The sequence below is a fragment of the Lepus europaeus genome, chromosome 1 (assembly GCF_033115175.1).
Source record: "Lepus europaeus isolate LE1 chromosome 1, mLepTim1.pri, whole genome shotgun sequence".
NCBI classification, from domain to species: Eukaryota; Metazoa; Chordata; class Mammalia; order Lagomorpha; family Leporidae; genus Lepus; species Lepus europaeus.
The window spans coordinates 114,919,756-114,936,548 of NC_084827.1; the positions used below are offsets into that span (position 1 = coordinate 114,919,756).

General features: G+C 45.9%; 1 protein-coding gene across 2 annotated transcripts in view; it reads left to right on the forward strand.

Annotated features, from left to right (window-relative positions):
• Positions 1-3,177: 3,177 nt before the first annotated feature.
• The window catches only part of METAP1D (methionyl aminopeptidase type 1D, mitochondrial), a 96,252-nt gene continuing 82,636 nt past the window's right edge, over positions 3,178-16,793 (forward strand). For both annotated transcript variants that reach the window (XM_062187801.1, XM_062187802.1), the window contains exon 1: positions 3,178-3,235. In XM_062187801.1, the coding sequence (XP_062043785.1) occupies positions 3,196-3,235 (40 nt within the window). In that variant the 5' untranslated portion in view covers positions 3,178-3,195. The remainder of the gene's footprint in view (positions 3,236-16,793) is intronic.

Here is a 16,793-nt window from a genome sequence, read left to right on the forward strand (position 1 = left end):
GCCACAGCACTGGCCTCTGACTGATTTCTTTTTTAAAAAAGACAAAAATATTTCGAAAGATGACGTGATCTTTTCAAAATCAAGGTTAAAGACCTACAAAACAATAATCACAATTAATAAAAAGTTAAGATTCAAGAATGAAGTTTTAGAGAAAATACGGTCCACTGTAGAGAAAATTCCATGCACTGATGAAAAGAAAATATATTCTGCAAATGTGGGGAAACTATGTCATATTCTAGAAAAGGCAAAAATACAGGAGTTTCCAGGGTATTTAAGGGGATGGAATAGTTGGGATACAGAGGATTTCTAGGGCAGTGAAATGTTTTATGCTTGTCAAACCTATTGACTTATTTTCTTAGAATTGTATCTACAAATCACATTGAATCTGTTAAAAAACTAATTAAAAATAAAAAAAAGAATTGTACCCATGGAAAAAAAAGTTATTCCTGGGGCTGGTGCCTGTGGTATAGAGGGTTAAGCCACTGCCTGCAGTGCTGACATCCCATATGAGTACCAGTTTGAGACCCAGCTGCCCTGCTTCAGATCCAGCTCTCTGCTATGGCCTGGGAAAGCAATAGATAAAGACTCAAGTCCTTAGGCCCCTGCACCTGTGTGGGAGACCAGGCGGAAGCTCCTAGCTCCTGGCTTCGGATCGGCCCAGCTCCAGTCATTGCAGCCATTTGGGGAGTGGACCAGCAGATGGAAGACCTCTCTCTCTCTCTCTCTCTCTCTCTCTGTCTCTCTCTCTCTGCCTCTGCCTGTTCCTCTCTGTAACTCTGCCTTTCAAATAAATAATCTTTTTTTTTAAAAAAAAGTTATCCCTTATTTCTTGAACCCTGGTTTTGAAAAATTGTTCAACTCTTTATTCAAGAATCCCAAGAACGAAATCTGAATAATAGAATTCAAGTTAGTGACGTGCCACTGTACAAGTAATCTGTTTCACAGGCAGGAGCATGGGCAGAAATGGAGTAGAGAAGGGACAGTAGCTGTTCCTCATCTAACACAAGCATTCTGATGCTCTACATGGCCAGGCTTACAGAATACAGAATATTAAAGTTGCAAGGAATCCTAGATGTCAGTGCTCCAGCCCTTTAACCTGTTCAGTGTGCCTACATCCTATAACTTGATGATTTCAGAGGACACACTTGCATCATTTTGAGCTCAGCCTAGATATCCACACTCCAAGCTCAACTTACCGGGGATTTCCTCAGTGGATCCCACTCTGCTGCAGCCACCTGGGCCCACAGTGTTTCTTTATCCTTCTAGCCGCAGGAGAACAAGTGGTGCACTTGTTTCCCAGGGGTTGGCTAAGCGGGATCACATGAATATGCGTTCTACTTCAGATGTGTTTGAAACTGGGCTTACCGCCTTCTGACATTTGGCTAGGGACTTTTTTTCTGCACACTCCCTGAGACTGAGTGCCCAGCCGACTCTCAGGATGCTTTACTGCACTCGGATTGCTGGCTTCAGGTAAACAGGAAAACCCTCTCCCTGCAATTGGGCTGAGCTGGGAAGAGATGGGCTTGAAGTAACCTGTAGGAGTACATTTCATTCTCATCCTTGTACATCTTATCTACCTTGCTGAAACATTATTTCTCATCATCTTTCAAGGTGAGCCAAAAGCACCCGAACTTGGGTCTCCATATGTCATCTAATGGAATGCCAAAACTCATTCTCTTTACATGCAAGAAACACACACACACACACCCCAGGACGATGTAATCATTAAAAAGAATGAGTTGAGGCTGTGTTCTAAGATTTAATGTTTAGAAGTGGAAAATCCAAGTCGTAATAGCAAGTTACTTAAAATGCTTGCACATATTTTCTACAAAAGGCAAAGGTCTGGGGGTGTGTCATAGTGGGGTTAGCTGCTGCCTGCAGCACTGGCATCCCATATGGGCACCAGTTTGAGTCCCGGCTGCTCCTTGCTAATGTGGCTGGGAAAACAGTGGGGACTGCCCAAGAGCTTGGGTCCCTGTCACCCATGTGGGAGACCCAGATGAACGTCCTACATTGCAGCCATTTGGGGAGTGAAGACACCTCTCTGTCTCTCTCATGATGGGTTCCATGGAGTGTTCCTTCACCAGACAGTCCTTAGGTATCAGGTCCTGTGCTGGGCATGCACAGACTACCAGGCTAACACCTGGCCCATGATAGGATGGACCAACATGGGCACCGTCGGCAAGAGGGACACATCCGCTCCAGCACTTGGCTCCTAATTGGGCTTCCATAGGTTTCATCTCTTGGCAGTGCCACTGGCAGGCATCCTCCTTTGATTCTTTCTAAGATTTATTGCTTTAATTGAGAGGCATAGTTACAGACCAGATCTTCCACCTGCTGTGTCACTCCCCAAACGGCTGGAGCTGGGCCCATCCGAAGCCAGGAGCCAGGAGCGTCTTCTGGGTCTTCCAATCCTGCACTGCTTTCCTAGGCCATAGCAGAAAGCTGGCTCGGAACTGGAGCAGCCGGGACTCGAACAGGTGCCCATATGGGATGCTGGCACTGCAGGCGGATGCTTAACTTACTACACCACAGCGTTGGCCCCTGCCTTTGATTCTCAAATTGAGCATGAGGACTGCAGCTAACACTGCCAAGCGGGAGGTGTCCTCCTGGAAAGAGGAATCCCCTGAACATGTTCACTGGAGTACCTGGAATAGATTTTGCAGCGGCAAACAGATCCTGCCTGGTCTGGAGTCCCTGCTGAGTAATGTAGATTCTGGGACAGGAAAGGGACAGTGGTGACTCTGAACCCAATTTTACCTTTGAAGTAAATCCAGGGCAATAATTTGCAACAGCGTGGCAGACGGAGCAAAGTGCTATGTTGAACATCTACTTGTGCTTTATTCATTTATTTTTTTCTGCCCAACTTCACGTTTCCATGCACCAAAATGTTGATGCTATAAATATGGGATGCCACGCTTACCTGACAGGCTTCTTCCATCCCACCTGGGCGCGGGGGGCTCAGGGCGAGCGCGCGAGCCGCGGCCGGAGCGGGCTCGGCCGGCTGCGGATTCCGCAGCTGGCCCCGGTGCCGGAGCCGCTCTCGGGCCAGGGCTCCCGCAGGCAGCGCCCCGCGCGCACGCGCGCTCCCCTCCCGGCGCCTCCCGCGCCTCGGGTCTCGGGCAGGGCTTCAACTGGACGGCTCCCAGGGCGGGGCGGCAGGCGCGCTTTCGCGGCCACGTGACCGGCGCGAACATGGCGGCGCCCAGCGGCGTCCACCTGCTCTTCCGCAGAGGTAAGCGCCTGGAGGACGGCTCCGCGGGGTTCGCACGGTAGCACGGTGGCTCGCACGCAGCGCCCCGGGTCAAAGGGTCACACACTCGCGCTCAGACTTCTCGGCGCACACGAATCTATTCTGAGCCCTACGGGCAGGCGCGGGCACACGCAATGACACTTCCCCCACGCCGCAGGAACACAGACACCCATTTGCTCACGCGTCACTCGCTTGAATGGATCACGTCACGGCGTGGCCGCGGTTCGCAGTAACTCCTGGAGAGTTAAGGGTTCTTGTCTGAAGTTTTCTGTCCCCGCTCGGTTGTGGCACTACTGTAACATTTATTCCTTGCCAGGTGTATTTTCTTTGAACTTGACAAACATACTTACTGCCAAAAGCAAATTATTCCAGCAGCGGAGCAGTGACTCCTATGGTAACTCCGAAATGGGTCGGACACCCAGTTGCCTTCTCTTGACCTAGTGTGGTGGCATCTCTGGGAGAACTTGCAAAATGTGATTATTCTCTTCCAGTGACTTAAGAGAAGACGTGATGTCTGGGTAGTTCTAGAGAAGTGTCATCTTGTGTGGGTGTTGAGATTTTTTTTTTGTCAAGGTACCAAGATATTTGCAGCTACGTTAAGGAGCTCTGTTGTATTTGAACTAGGTTATGAATCTGTTGGAAAGAACTAGGAAGAAGTTTCAAGGATGGGGAAGAGGAAAACCAACATTCTGAGAAGCTACTTAGATATAAGGCATGTAGGTAGTTATTTTTGTTGTAATAGCTACCTTTTAAGTGTCTTTTTAAATATAAGATATTGTGTTAAGTACGTTACATATGCCAGCTACCTTTTTTTTTTTTCTTTTCCTTTTTTAACAGGCAGAGTGGACAGTGAGAGAGAGAGACAAAGAGAAAGGTCTTCCTTTGCTGTTGGTTCACCCTCCAATGGCCACTGCGGCCGGCTCATCACGCTGATCCGAAGCCAGGAGCCAGGTGCTTCTCCTGGTCTCCCATGCGGGTGCAGGGCCCAAGGACTTGGGCCATCCTCCACTGCACTCCCGGGCCATAGCAAAGAGCTGGCCTGGAAGAGGGGCAACTGGGATAGAATCCAGCGCCCCAACTGGGACTAGAACCTGGTGTGCCGGCACCGCAAGGCGGAGGATTAGCCTGTTAAGCCACGGCGCTGGCCCAGCTACCTTTTAAAACCCAGTGAATTAGGAATTCTTCCCTCTTTGCAGAGGTGAAAAGTGAAGCTAGAAATGTTTTAAGTAATTATGACTGAAGTCACACAGATGGTAAGAAGCAGAATGTGCATTTGAGCATGACTTTTTTTTTTTGACAGGCAGAGTGGATAGTGAGAGAGAGAGAGACAGAGAGAAAGGTCTTCCTTTTTGCTGTAGGTTCACCCTCCAATGGCCACTGTGGCCAGCACACTGCGCTGATCCGAAGCCAGGAGACAGGTGCTTCTCCTGGGCTCCCATGGGGTGCAGAGCCCAAAGACCTGGGCCATCCTCCACTGCACTCCTGGGCCACAGCAGAGAGCTGGCCTGGAAGAGGGGCAACCAGGACAGAATCCGGCGCCCCGAGCGGGACTAGAACCCCATGTGCCAGCGCCACAAGGTGGAGGATTAGCTTATTGAGCCCGAGCATGACTTTTCTTAAGAGTCATTTCTCTGTCCTGCATGGTCTGGTCTCCATAGAAATCAATTTGCAGAATTTAGATGGCACGGGACCAGTCGGTTGACTGTGAATAACAAATATTCACAGAGAGGAAGATGTTTGTATACAGGAAGCAGGTAGGTAGGTGGAGAGACTTCAGTGAGAGCAGAAATGAATAGGGAGCCACAGGAAGCTCTGAGGTGAAAGATGGGCAAAAGGAATTGAAGGAGCAGCGTTCCGACCGGTTGCCTGACAGAGTGGAGGTTCAGCCTTGTGAAGAGAGCCGGTTTACATCCTTTAAGGGCTGGGCTTCCGTCCAAACTCTGTATACTATTTAGGTTCCTTTTCAGTTTTCTCTTTTGACAAGACATGATGGCATTTAGATCTCATTTTTGCATGCTGCAGGTAATAGGAGGCTCTAAGGAGATAGACAAGGTAGAGGAGGAGCAAATAAATAGATTCCCCCAGAAACATATATATGTTTATACACACATACACACACACATAAATCCTTCTGCAGGTTACGTAAATAACAGTTCTTTCCTCCCTCCCTTGCTCCCTTGTTCTCTCCCTTCCTCTCTTTCTTCCATCTTTCAAATTTTCCAGCCAGTGCTTACTGGCTTGAATTTTTTTATGAAGAAACTTTAAACATACTTGTATGTATGAAGAAAGCAACAGTAGTACAATGAGCTGCCATAGAGCCACCACCCAGATTCAACACTTTCCAAGGTTTTGCCATATTTGGCCATTTGGGGACTGGACCAGCAGATAGAAGAGCTCACAGGCAGCCTCACCCACCATACCACAACACTGGCCCTGACTTAAATATCCTTTTGTCTTTACAAACATGGTACCCACCTGGCTCAAAGTTAAGCTCATTAAAAGTATTCTGAATTGAGAGGCTGTTAAGACTTGTTCTGGGGACCAGCACTGTGTAGAAGCAAGTTAAGTGGCCGCCTGCAGTGCCGGCATCCCATATCAGCATGGATTTGAGTCCCAGCTGCTGCACTTCTGATCCAGCTCTCTGCTATGGTCTGGGAAAGCAGTAGAAGATGGCCCAAGTCTTTGGGCCCCTGCACCCACGTGGGAACAGTTGGAAGAAGCTCCTGGCTTCGGATCAGTGCAGCTCTGGCCTTTGCAGCCAACTGGGGACTGAACCAGCGGATGGAAGACTCTCTCTCTCTCTCTCTCTCTCTCTCTCTCTCTCTCTCTCTCTGCCTCTGTCTCTCTGACTCTGCCTTTCAAATAAATCAACAAATCTTTAAAACAAAACAAACAAACACTTGTTCTGTTTCACCATGGGCTAAGGGACAAGTAGGAACTCTGACTTGTGACAATGGAAAGAGGAGGAGGCAAATCAGTCTCTTAGAACCAAGAAAGAAGGTAACAAGAGCCTTTTGAGGACTAGAATATTCCTAGGAATCACCATTGGCAAGAAATCCCAGACTCAGAGTACCGAGTTCCTATCCTGGGCCCCCAGATCTCTCCGAGCTCAGTCTTTCTCTCCCAACCCCCAGGTTACTGGAATCCTGTCCTAGCACCTGAAGCCATCATTCAAGGTCTTTTTTTTTTTTTTTTTAAGATTTATGTATTTATTTGAAAGGCAGAGCTACAGAGAGGCAGAGGTAGAGAGAGAGGAAAAGAGGTCTTTCATTCGCTGGTTCACTCCTCAGATGGCCACAACGACTGGGGCTGAGCCGATCAGAATCTAGGAGCCAAGAGCTTCTTCCAGGTCTCCTGCACCATGCGGTGCAGGGGCCCAAGCACTTGGACCATCTTTTGCTACTTTCCCAGGCACATTGGCAGGGAGCTGGATTGGAAATGGAGAAGCTGAGACTTAAACTGGTACCCATATGGGATGCTGGCACCACAGGTAGAGGCTTAACCCACTATACCACAATGCCAGCCCCAGATGGAATTTTTTTTAAAAGATTTTCTTTTTTAGATTTATTTATTTATATGAAAGAGTTACACAGTTACGCAGAGAGAGGAGAGGCAGAGAGAGAGAGAGAGAGAGAGAAAGAGAGAGAGGTCTTCCATCCATTGGTTCATTCCCCAGTTGGCTGCAACGGCCGGAGCTGCGCCGATCTGAAGCCAGGAACCAGGAGCTTCTTCCGGGTCTCCCAAGCAGGTGCAGGAGCCCAAGGACTTGGGCCATCTTGTACTGCTTTCCCAGGCCATAGCTGGGAGCTGAATAGGAAGTGGAGCAACCAGGTCTCGAACCGGTGCCCATATAGGATGCCGGTGCTGCAGGCCAGGGCATTAACCCACTGCACCACAGCGCCGGCCCCTAAAAGATTTATTTATTTATTTATTAAAAAGGCAGAGTTATGGGGCAGTGGGGAGAGAAAGAGACAGAGAGACAGAGAGAGAGAGAGACAGAGAGAGAGAGAGAGAGAGAGAGAGAGAGACATCTTTCATCTGTTGATTCACTTCTTAAATGGCCACAATGGCTGGGAATGGGCCAGGCCAAAGTCAGGAGCCAGGAACTCATCCACTGCTTTCCCAGGTGCATTAGCAGGGAGCCAGATTGAAAGCAGAGCATGAGACTCCAACCGGCCCTCCTATGGGATGCTGACATTGCATGTGGTGGTTTAATGCTTGTGCCACAACACCAGCCCTGACATTGAATATTTGAATGGAATTAGACCCTGGGGAAAATGTCTTTCCTTGGCAACAACACAAAATGCCTGTGTAGTTTATGGTATAGGAATGGAGCATCTTGAAGATCCCCACAAAGAATTGGTAGATGGAAATATACTTATTAATGCACTCTAGCAATATATTTATTTACTTTTATTTAAAAAAATATAAAAAGAACTTAAAAGTGCTTTGTTTACTTCTGACCCAAATGCCACTGATTTCTCTGTGGAGAATTTGCTTACTATAGGCATTTTTTTTTTGAAAATTCAATGCCCAGGTTGGGGGTATCATTCTACATCATGATTTTTTTTTTAATATTTATTTATTTGAAAGGCAGAATATCAGAAAGAGCTCTTCTATCTGCTGGTCCAGTCCCCAAATGGCCACAGTGGCTGGACTCAGCCAGGCTGAAACCAAGAGCCTCTGCCATCCTGTTCTCACACATGTGGTAGAGGCCCAAGTACTTGGGCCATCTTCTGCTGCTTCCCAGGCACAGTAACAGGGAGCTGGATTGTAAGCAGAGGAGTTGGAACTTGAACTGGCACTCTGATATGAGATAGTGGTGTTGCAAGTGGTGGCTTAACTCACCGGACTGAAACGCCGGCCTCCTACATCATGAATTAAGTATTTACTTTAAACTTTGGCCAGCTGACCAGAAATCCTTGCTATCTTGCATGTAGGAAAACATATGCTCAGTTTTGTCAAGCCAACTTAGTTTTCAGATGCATTTCCTGGGTGATTTGGAAAATATGAATGCTAACAAGGAGCTTTTTGCAGCATAGTAAACTATGTAATTGCTAATAGCCAAAGAATAGAAATGGAGTTTTGCTATATGATATTTTTTAAAAAGACTTATTTATTTATTTCAAAGGCAGAGGGATAGAGAGAAAAAGAGATCTTCTACCCACTGGTTCATTCCCCAGATGGCCTCAACAGCCAACTCTGGGCCAGGCTGAAGCCAGGAACCAGGAGTTCTATCATGGTCTCTTACCTTTCCCAGGCATGTTGGCAGGAGACTGGTTTGGAAGTGGAGCAACTGGAACTTGAACAGGCATTCTGACATGGGACACCAGTATTGCAAATGACAGCTTGAATTTCTGTGCCACAGTGCTAACCTCTCTATGATATTTTTAAATAAATATATCTCTACTATATTATAAAATGGCTTGTTACTACATAGATGAAGATACTTGCAATTAGTTTTGGCCTTTTTGCTAAGATCAAGTGAAGAAATACTTATAATCGAATCATGAAGTCATTTGTGTCCCTAAAGCCATATACACTTAAAAAAAGAAAAGATTTATTTAAAAAGCAGAAACAGAGGGTGGGGGGGAGGGAGGGAGGGAAAACTGGCCTCAACAGCCAGAGATGGGCCAGTACTTGAGCCACCTTGCACAGCTTTGCAAGGCACATCAGCGGGAAACTGGATTGGAAGTAGAGCAGCTGGACTCGGTGCTTCTATGGGAAGCTGGCACTGCAGGTGGTAGCTTAACCAACTGTGCCCCAAAGCCAGCCTGAGAATTTGAAACATACACACAGAGAGAACAATCCAATGAACTGTGTATCCCTCAACTAGATACAGTAGTCATCAACATACACCCTCTTGTTTTGTCCGTATCACCATTATTTTGAAGCATATCCCAGTTGTATCATTTTGTGTGTAGATTTTTCTTCATCTATCTCTAAAAGATAGGGAACCTTTTCTTTCTTTGTGTGTTATACTTATTAGTTGTAGAATTTCCATTTGTTTCTTTTTTTATTGTAAAAAATTTACTTATTTGAAAGGCAGAGATAAAGAGAGATCAATCTGTCATTTACTGGTTCATTCCTCAAATGCCCACAATGACTGGGCTCTGCCAGGCTGAAGCCAGGAGCCAGAAACTCCATCTGAGTTTCTTGTGTGGCTGAGAGAGACCCACGTACTTGAGCCATCACCTGCTGCCTCTCAGGGTGCATGTTAATAGGAAGCTGGAAGTAGGAGCAGGGGAGCCAGGACTTGACCCCAGGCACTCCAGTATGAAATGCAGGCATCCTAAGGTTTAACTTCTTTCCAAATGTCCATCCCTTGTTCTTTTTTATAGTACTGTTTCTCTGTTGAGAGATCCCATTTGTTCATTCATTATGTCCAATTTTTCCTTTGAGTGCTTAAACATACTTATTTATATAACAGCTGTTGTTTTTTTTTTTTTAAAGAGATTTATTTATTTACTTGAGAGGCAGAGTTACAGACAAAGAGAGATAGAGACAGAGAGAGAGATCTTCCATCCACTGGTCACTCCCCAAATGGCCACAATGGCTGGAGCTGAGCTGATCTGAAGACAGGATCTAGGAGTTTGTTTCGTGTCTCCCGTGAGGGTACAGAGGCCCAAGCAGTAGAGCCATCTTTCACTGCTTTCCCAGGCCATTAGCGGAGAGCTGGATCAGAAGAGGAGCAACTGGACATGAACTGGTGCCCATATGGGATATTGGTGCTGCAGGTGGAGGCTTAATCTGCTATGCCATGGTGCCAGCCCCATATAACAGCTGTTTTAAAGTATTTGTATATTAATTCTATCATGTGGGTAGTCTCAGGATCTCAGTTTTATCGATTTTTTTTCTTGACTGTGGATTACATTTTCCTACTTCATCACATGTCATGTAGTATTTAATTGTTTGTGACATCAATGATAATGTCTTGTGGAGGCTGTTATTTTTCTTTAAGTATGTTGAGTGTTTTCTGGCCAGGAATTGGTGATGTTATTGGCAAATCTGTTTGGCTCTGCCAGGCCGGTTTTATTCTTTGTTAGGGTGGATTTACTTGTGTCCCAGGGATGGCCCTTCCTGTAGTGAGGTCAGCGATATTTTCTGTGTGGGCTAGAGAGTAAATGCCTTAGACTTTAGTCTCTGACACCATGACTCAGCTCTGCCAATGTTGTGCACAGCTGCACAGATTGGATATAAATAAGTGAGCATAGCTGTATTCCAGTAAAACTTTGTCTACAAAAATGGTAAGGGGCAGGCATTGTAACACAGTAAGTTAAAACACTGGGTGGGATGCTATTGTCCCATATCAGAGTGCCTGTATTTGGGTCTCAGCTCTTTTCCTGATTTCAGCTTCTTGCTGGTGCACACCTGAGAGGCAGCAAGTGACAGCTTAAGTAGTTGGGTCCCCACAACCCACATGGGAGACCCAGATTAAGTTCCTGCCTCATGGGTCCCTGCTTAGGCTTGGCCCAGCCCTGACTGTTGCAGGTGTTTGGGGAGAAAACCAGGAAATGAACATCTCTGCCTGACTGTCTTTTTCTCTCTCTGCCTTTCAAATAAATAGATAATTTAAAAAAAAGAAAAAGGAAAATTACCCATTGAGAAAAGCAATGTAACAGTATTGATACTGGGCAGAACAGAATTTAGGGCAAAAGCATCAAACTAATCAAAGCCAGTCATGGGCTTTTTTTTTTTTTTTTTCTCCTGTCTGCATTCACTATTTCCATAATGATCTCATCACTCCCATAGCTCTAAACAATATCAATTAAGTTGTTGGCTCCATATTTAGGCCACTTCTACCTTGAAAGGTAGAGTTACAGACAGTGAGAGGGAAAGAGAGAGAGACAGGTCTTCCTTCCGTTGGTTCACCCTCCAAATGGCCGCTACAGCCAGCGCTGCACCGATCCGAAGCCAGGAGCCAGGTGCTTCTTCCTGGTCTCCCATGCAGGTGCAGGGACCCAAGCACTTGGGCCATCCTCCACTGTACTCCTGGGCCACAGCAGAGAGCTGGACTGGAAGAAGAGCAATCTGGACTAGAACTGGTACCCATATGGTATGCCAGCGCCGCAGGTGGAGGATTAACCAAGTGAGCAACAGCGCCGTCCTCCAACTGCCTATTGAACATTTCCAGTCAGATGTCTTGATAGACCTCTCAAAATCACTACAACTGGATCTTCTAATCTCTCTCCAAGTCTGCTCCACTGCACTTTGTTGATGGCAGTAGTTAAGAAAATCTTTGTTGAGATGCAGTTCAGACATTTAAAGTATACCATCTAGTGGTTTTTTCTTTTTAAAATTTATTTATTTATTTATTTTCAAAGTCAGAGTTCCAGAGAGAGAGAGAGAGGGACAGAGAAAGAGGTCTTTTCATCTGCTGGTTCACTCCCCAGATGACTGCAATGGCTGGAGTTGGGCCAGTCTTTGCAAAGCCAGGAGCCAGGAGCTTCTTCTGGATCTCTCACATGGGTACAAGAGTCCAAGCACTTGGGTTATCCTCTGCTGCTTTTCCCAGGCCATTAGCAGGGAGCTGGATCAGAAGCGTGGAGCAGCCTGGACACAAATCAGTGATAGGCAACAGGAATGGGATGCCAGCATTGCAGGCAGTGGCTTTACCTTGGCCGCCCCAGTATTTTTAGATGCTAATTTTGTTCTGTCAGTTTCTCATATCATAAACCTCCAAATAACCCTCAATTCATTTTTTTTCTTTCAAGAAATCCTGTTGGAGCTACCTTTAAGGTAGAGACACTGTTACATGGATTTGAGCCACTCTCAAGTCTTAACTGATTACTGTAGTAACCTGCTACTGGCCTCCCTGCTTCTTCCCTTGTCCTCCATACTCCATTCTTGACATAGCAGGCAGATGGGTATTTTTAAAAATGTGAGTTAGATTATGTCATTCTTTTGCTCAAAACCTGTTGCACTCAGAGCAAAAACAATATTCCTTAAAATGTCTTATAGCACTGAACACTTTTTAATACACTGTGTGATTTATTTATTTGTCATGTTTACTGTCTGTTGCCAGTCCACAAGGAACAGTTTAGTGTTGTTCCCTGATGTGTCCTGGGCTCTGAGAACAATGCACAAAGGACTCAATAAAGATTTTCAGTGAATGAAAAGTGATGAGTTAATGGTGATAAAACAAAATCATGAATAATGAACCTTTATGAATCAAATGATATAGTGAAATACATAAAGCAGAAGTTATCAGAAATAAAGGAAAAATGGATAAAATCACAATCATAGTAGGAAACTAGTATTCTTCCAGGAATCTAGCATAATAAGTAGACATAATTAGGTTATTGACTTTCATAATATTGTAATTAGTAAGTTTTATTTAATAATCCAATTTGATGCTTTGTATTAAAAACTACTTTTTTTTACAAATACATATGAAATAGGATAAAACTTGATAAATTATGCTGCTAAAAAAAACTCAATGGGGAAGATGTTTGGTGTGGTGGTTAAGACATTGATTGAGATAGCTGTCTACCATAAGGGAGTGCCTGGATTCAAGTCCTGGCTCCACTCCTGAATTCAGCTTCCTGCCAATGCAAACTCTGGAAGGCAGCCAGTGTGAAGGCTCAAATATGTGGGTTTATGCCACTTATGTGGGAGACCCGGATTGAGTTCCCAGTCCTGGTTTTCACCTAGCCCAACCATGGTCGTTGTGAGCATTTGGGGAGGGAACCAGTAAATGTGAGCTTTCTATGTCCATCTGCCTGCCTTTGTCTCTCTCTGTCTCTCAAATAAATAAACACATAAACAAGTTTTAAAAACCTCAATAGTTCTAGAAAGAAAAATTGTAAACTACATTGTCTGATCACAAAGCAGTAATGCATTTGTGATGCAGATTAATGGGAAGAGAGAATAAATTCAACCCACTTATTGTAGACACACAGCCACCAAAAAGCCCTAGATAGTGGGAGCCTTGCTGTTAACACTGTGCTGGACTTGGAATACACAAATCTTGTCCTCCGTGAATTCATAGTCCTTTAGGGGAATCAGACATGTAAATCCGTTATTACACAATGAGACAAGTGCACGAAAAAGTAGGCAAACAGTGTGATGGGACCATCCAGTAGACTGAGGAGTCAGCTTCACAAGGAGATGAAGACTGACTGGTCTGAATCTGGGATGGCCAGTGCCAGGAGACTTGGTCAGGGGAAGAAGTCTAGCGGCAGAGAGGGATGTGAGGGCCTCTGGGGCTTTCTGGGACTCTGTTGGTTTCACATGTGAGCCACAGGAGAGGTTGGAGGTAGCTGCTTTTGGCAGCAGAATATACAGGATTTTGGAGTGGGTGTTTGGCACTGTGGTTAAGGTGCTGCTTGGGATATCCACATTTCGTATGAGACTGCCTGGGTTGCTCTGCTCCAAATTGTAGCTTCCCGCTCATGTACACCCTGGGATTCAGAGGTGATAGCTCAAGTGTTGGGTCCCTTCCACCTACGTAAGAAACCTGCATTGAGTTCCTGACCCCTGGCTTTAGCCTAGCCCAGCCCCAGTCTTCGTGGGCATTTGGGAAGTAAACCAGCAGATGGAAGATCTCTGTATATCTCTATCTCTCTGCCTTTCAAATGAAAATGAAAAATGTTAAAAGAAGATACCGGATATGGGGACCACGTGAATGGGACAGCTGGGGTGTATGTATGAGAACGAGGGAAGATGGGCAGACTCCGTTCCCTTAGGGATGGAGAAAGTGACAGGTGCACATGCTGATCGCTTTTTCATGTGGGAGAAGGAACAGAAAATTGAAGAAGCTTTTATCCCTAGTGATTTCTGTTTCTTTCTATCTGCTTTTGTGGAAATCAGAGATGAAATGATGAAGTAGGCAATTGATAAATAGGAAAAGAGATTGATAATGGTTAAAGAGAAAGATTGCCTAGCAAAGTTAATGAACCAAGTGAAATTAGACATTAGTGTACCTATTTGTAGTAGCCCAGTTCATTGCCCCTGTGATTTTCTCTAAGTGGACATCACCCTGTGTGTATAAAAGAGTGGAGGTAGAGATGGCTTGATTGAAATTTTCCAGATAAATGCACTAGAAGGAGCAAGAAGTCAGAGAGGCAGGGAAGAGGGCAAGAAGGGTATTGAGCTGATAAATCCCAGAGTGTACCATAGGCTGAAAGTGTCATAAGGGCATGGGCCTTATATCTGCACCCATTATTATTAAAAAGAACTATCTGGAAGGTAGAAGAAGTAAAAAAGAAAATTTTAGGAAAAGGCAGTTGTCCAAAGATGGGAATTCCTAGCAAGGTTCAAGAACAGGTGTAGTGGGAAGGAGTGAAGAACTGGAAGATCCGGGGGTAGGGTCTGCAGTTTAATGATGGGGGTCACTTCTGAGCTGGGTCAGTTTTTAGTTTAACTGGAGAAAGAAGCCCGAAACATGATAAAGCACACAGCAGGTGTATGATAGTGCTCTGGGAGCAAGAGGAAGAGAAGATCACTTGGAGTTGGAGTGTTCACAGCACAGAAGAAATGGGAGTTGTTTTAGACTTTGCAAGGCAACCATCAGAGGCCCCGAGGAGAGCATTCCGGAGAGGATAAGGCAGGGGTTGTGGCAAAGCTGCATGAGTACAGAAGAAGGCAAGGCATGTGTAGAGGATTCTGGAATGGAGAGTTTGGCTAGGGCAGAATTTGTGTCAATGGAGATGAATAACACAGGTTAGGACCAGGTAGTGAAGAGCCTTGAAGGGCAGCTTAGGGTTTATGTTCAAGGCAGCAGGGACCACTGAACGCTTCTGACAAGGAAGTGAGATTGTGTCTCCATTTTAATCTACTGCCAGGGTGTCTTGGATGTATTAGAGGGAAAATCATTGCTGTCGATTAGGAGATAGTGGCAGGAGCAAAGTGTGTAACGACTGTGGGATGGAAAGGAAAGATGAATGCAAGAGAAAGCGTATAGAGGAGAAATCGTCAGGTTGGGAAGGCTTGTTGGGAAGCATGTTGCTGTGGATTCGTTCTGAGAGGAGGAGCGTGGTGGGGGCAGAAGGCGCGGACTAACCACACAGACCCCAGGAGGGAGTCAAGTGAAAGCAGGCCAGAGGCAAGCAGCTGGCAGACTCGTTTATTTCAGTTGGTACAGCAGCTTAAATAGCCAAGGCAGCCAATCCGGTCAAGGGGTGGTTTATGCCCTAACCAATCACAGACTGTTGCCAGGCAGTATCCAAAGCCATCCAATCACAGCCTGTTGCCAGGTGGTTTCCCAGGGGGTTTCCGAAGCCTGTCCTGAGTAACTGATGCTCCCTTGCCAGTGGCCATCTTGGCATGGCCTTCTCATTCCACCACAGAAGGGGACCCAAGGAAGGAGAGGACCCATGAGAGCTGAAAAGGAGCAGCTGGCTGAAACGGAGAGCCTGATCAGGAACAGCCTCAGGAGGAAGCCTTAGGACCACAGAGTCAGGATCAGCAAATCTGGCCACTGGGAGGCCACAGTGACATGGGCCAAAATGTAGCAGAAGGAAATAGGATAAGTGGTAGTTGTCAAGAACTGTGGAGGGTTTTTGTCCCTTTTTATTTTCTTTCTTTCTTTTTTTTTTTTTTAAGATTGATTTATTTGAAAGAGTTACACAGACAGAGGAGAGACAGAGAGAGAGAGAGGTCTTCCATCTAATGGTTCACTCCCCAATCGGCTATAACGGCTGAACTGCGCAGATGTGAAACCAGGATCCAGGAGCTTCTTCTGGGTCTCCCATGCAGGTGCAGGGACCCAAGGACTTGGACCATCTTCTGCTGCTTTCCCAGGCCATAGCAGAGAGCTGGGTCGGAAGAGGAGCAGCCAGGTCTCGAACCAGCGCCCATATGGGATGCTGATGCTTCAGGCCAGGGTTTTAACCCGCTGCACTACAGTGCCACCCCCCCCCCCCTTATTTTCTAGTAACAACTTTCTCAAGATGTAATTCACAGACCATACGACTCACTTATTTAAAATGTATAATTCCGTGGTTTTTAGTATATTCACAGAATCGTGTGAGCACCACCACAATCCATTTTACGTCTTCACCATCCCCAAAAGAAACCTCTTACCTATTAATGGTCACTCCCCAGTCCCCATATCCCCTCCAGCCCTAGGCAACCAGTAATGCCCTGTCTCTGTAGATTTGCCTGTTTTCTTTTCTTTCTTTCTTTCTTTCTTTCTTTCTTTCTTTCTTTCTTTCTTTCTTTCTTTCTTTCTTTCTTTTTTTTTTTTTTTTTTGACAGGCAGAGTTAGACAGTGAGAGAGAGAGACAGAGAGAAAGGTCTTCCTTCTGTTGGTTCACCCCTCAATGACCGCTATGGCCGGCACTGCTGATCCGAAGCCAGGAGCCAGGTGCTTCTTCTTGGTCTCCCACATGGGTGCAGGGCCCAAGCACTTGGGCCATCCTCCACTGCCCTCCTGGGCCACAGCAGAGAGCGGAGCAACTGGGACTAGAACCGGTGCCCATATGGGATGCCAGCACCGCAAGTGGAGGATTAACCAAGAGAGCCACGGCACTGACCCAGCATGATATTTTCAAGGTTCATCCCTACTGAAGTGTATATAAGTACTTCGTTCCTACTT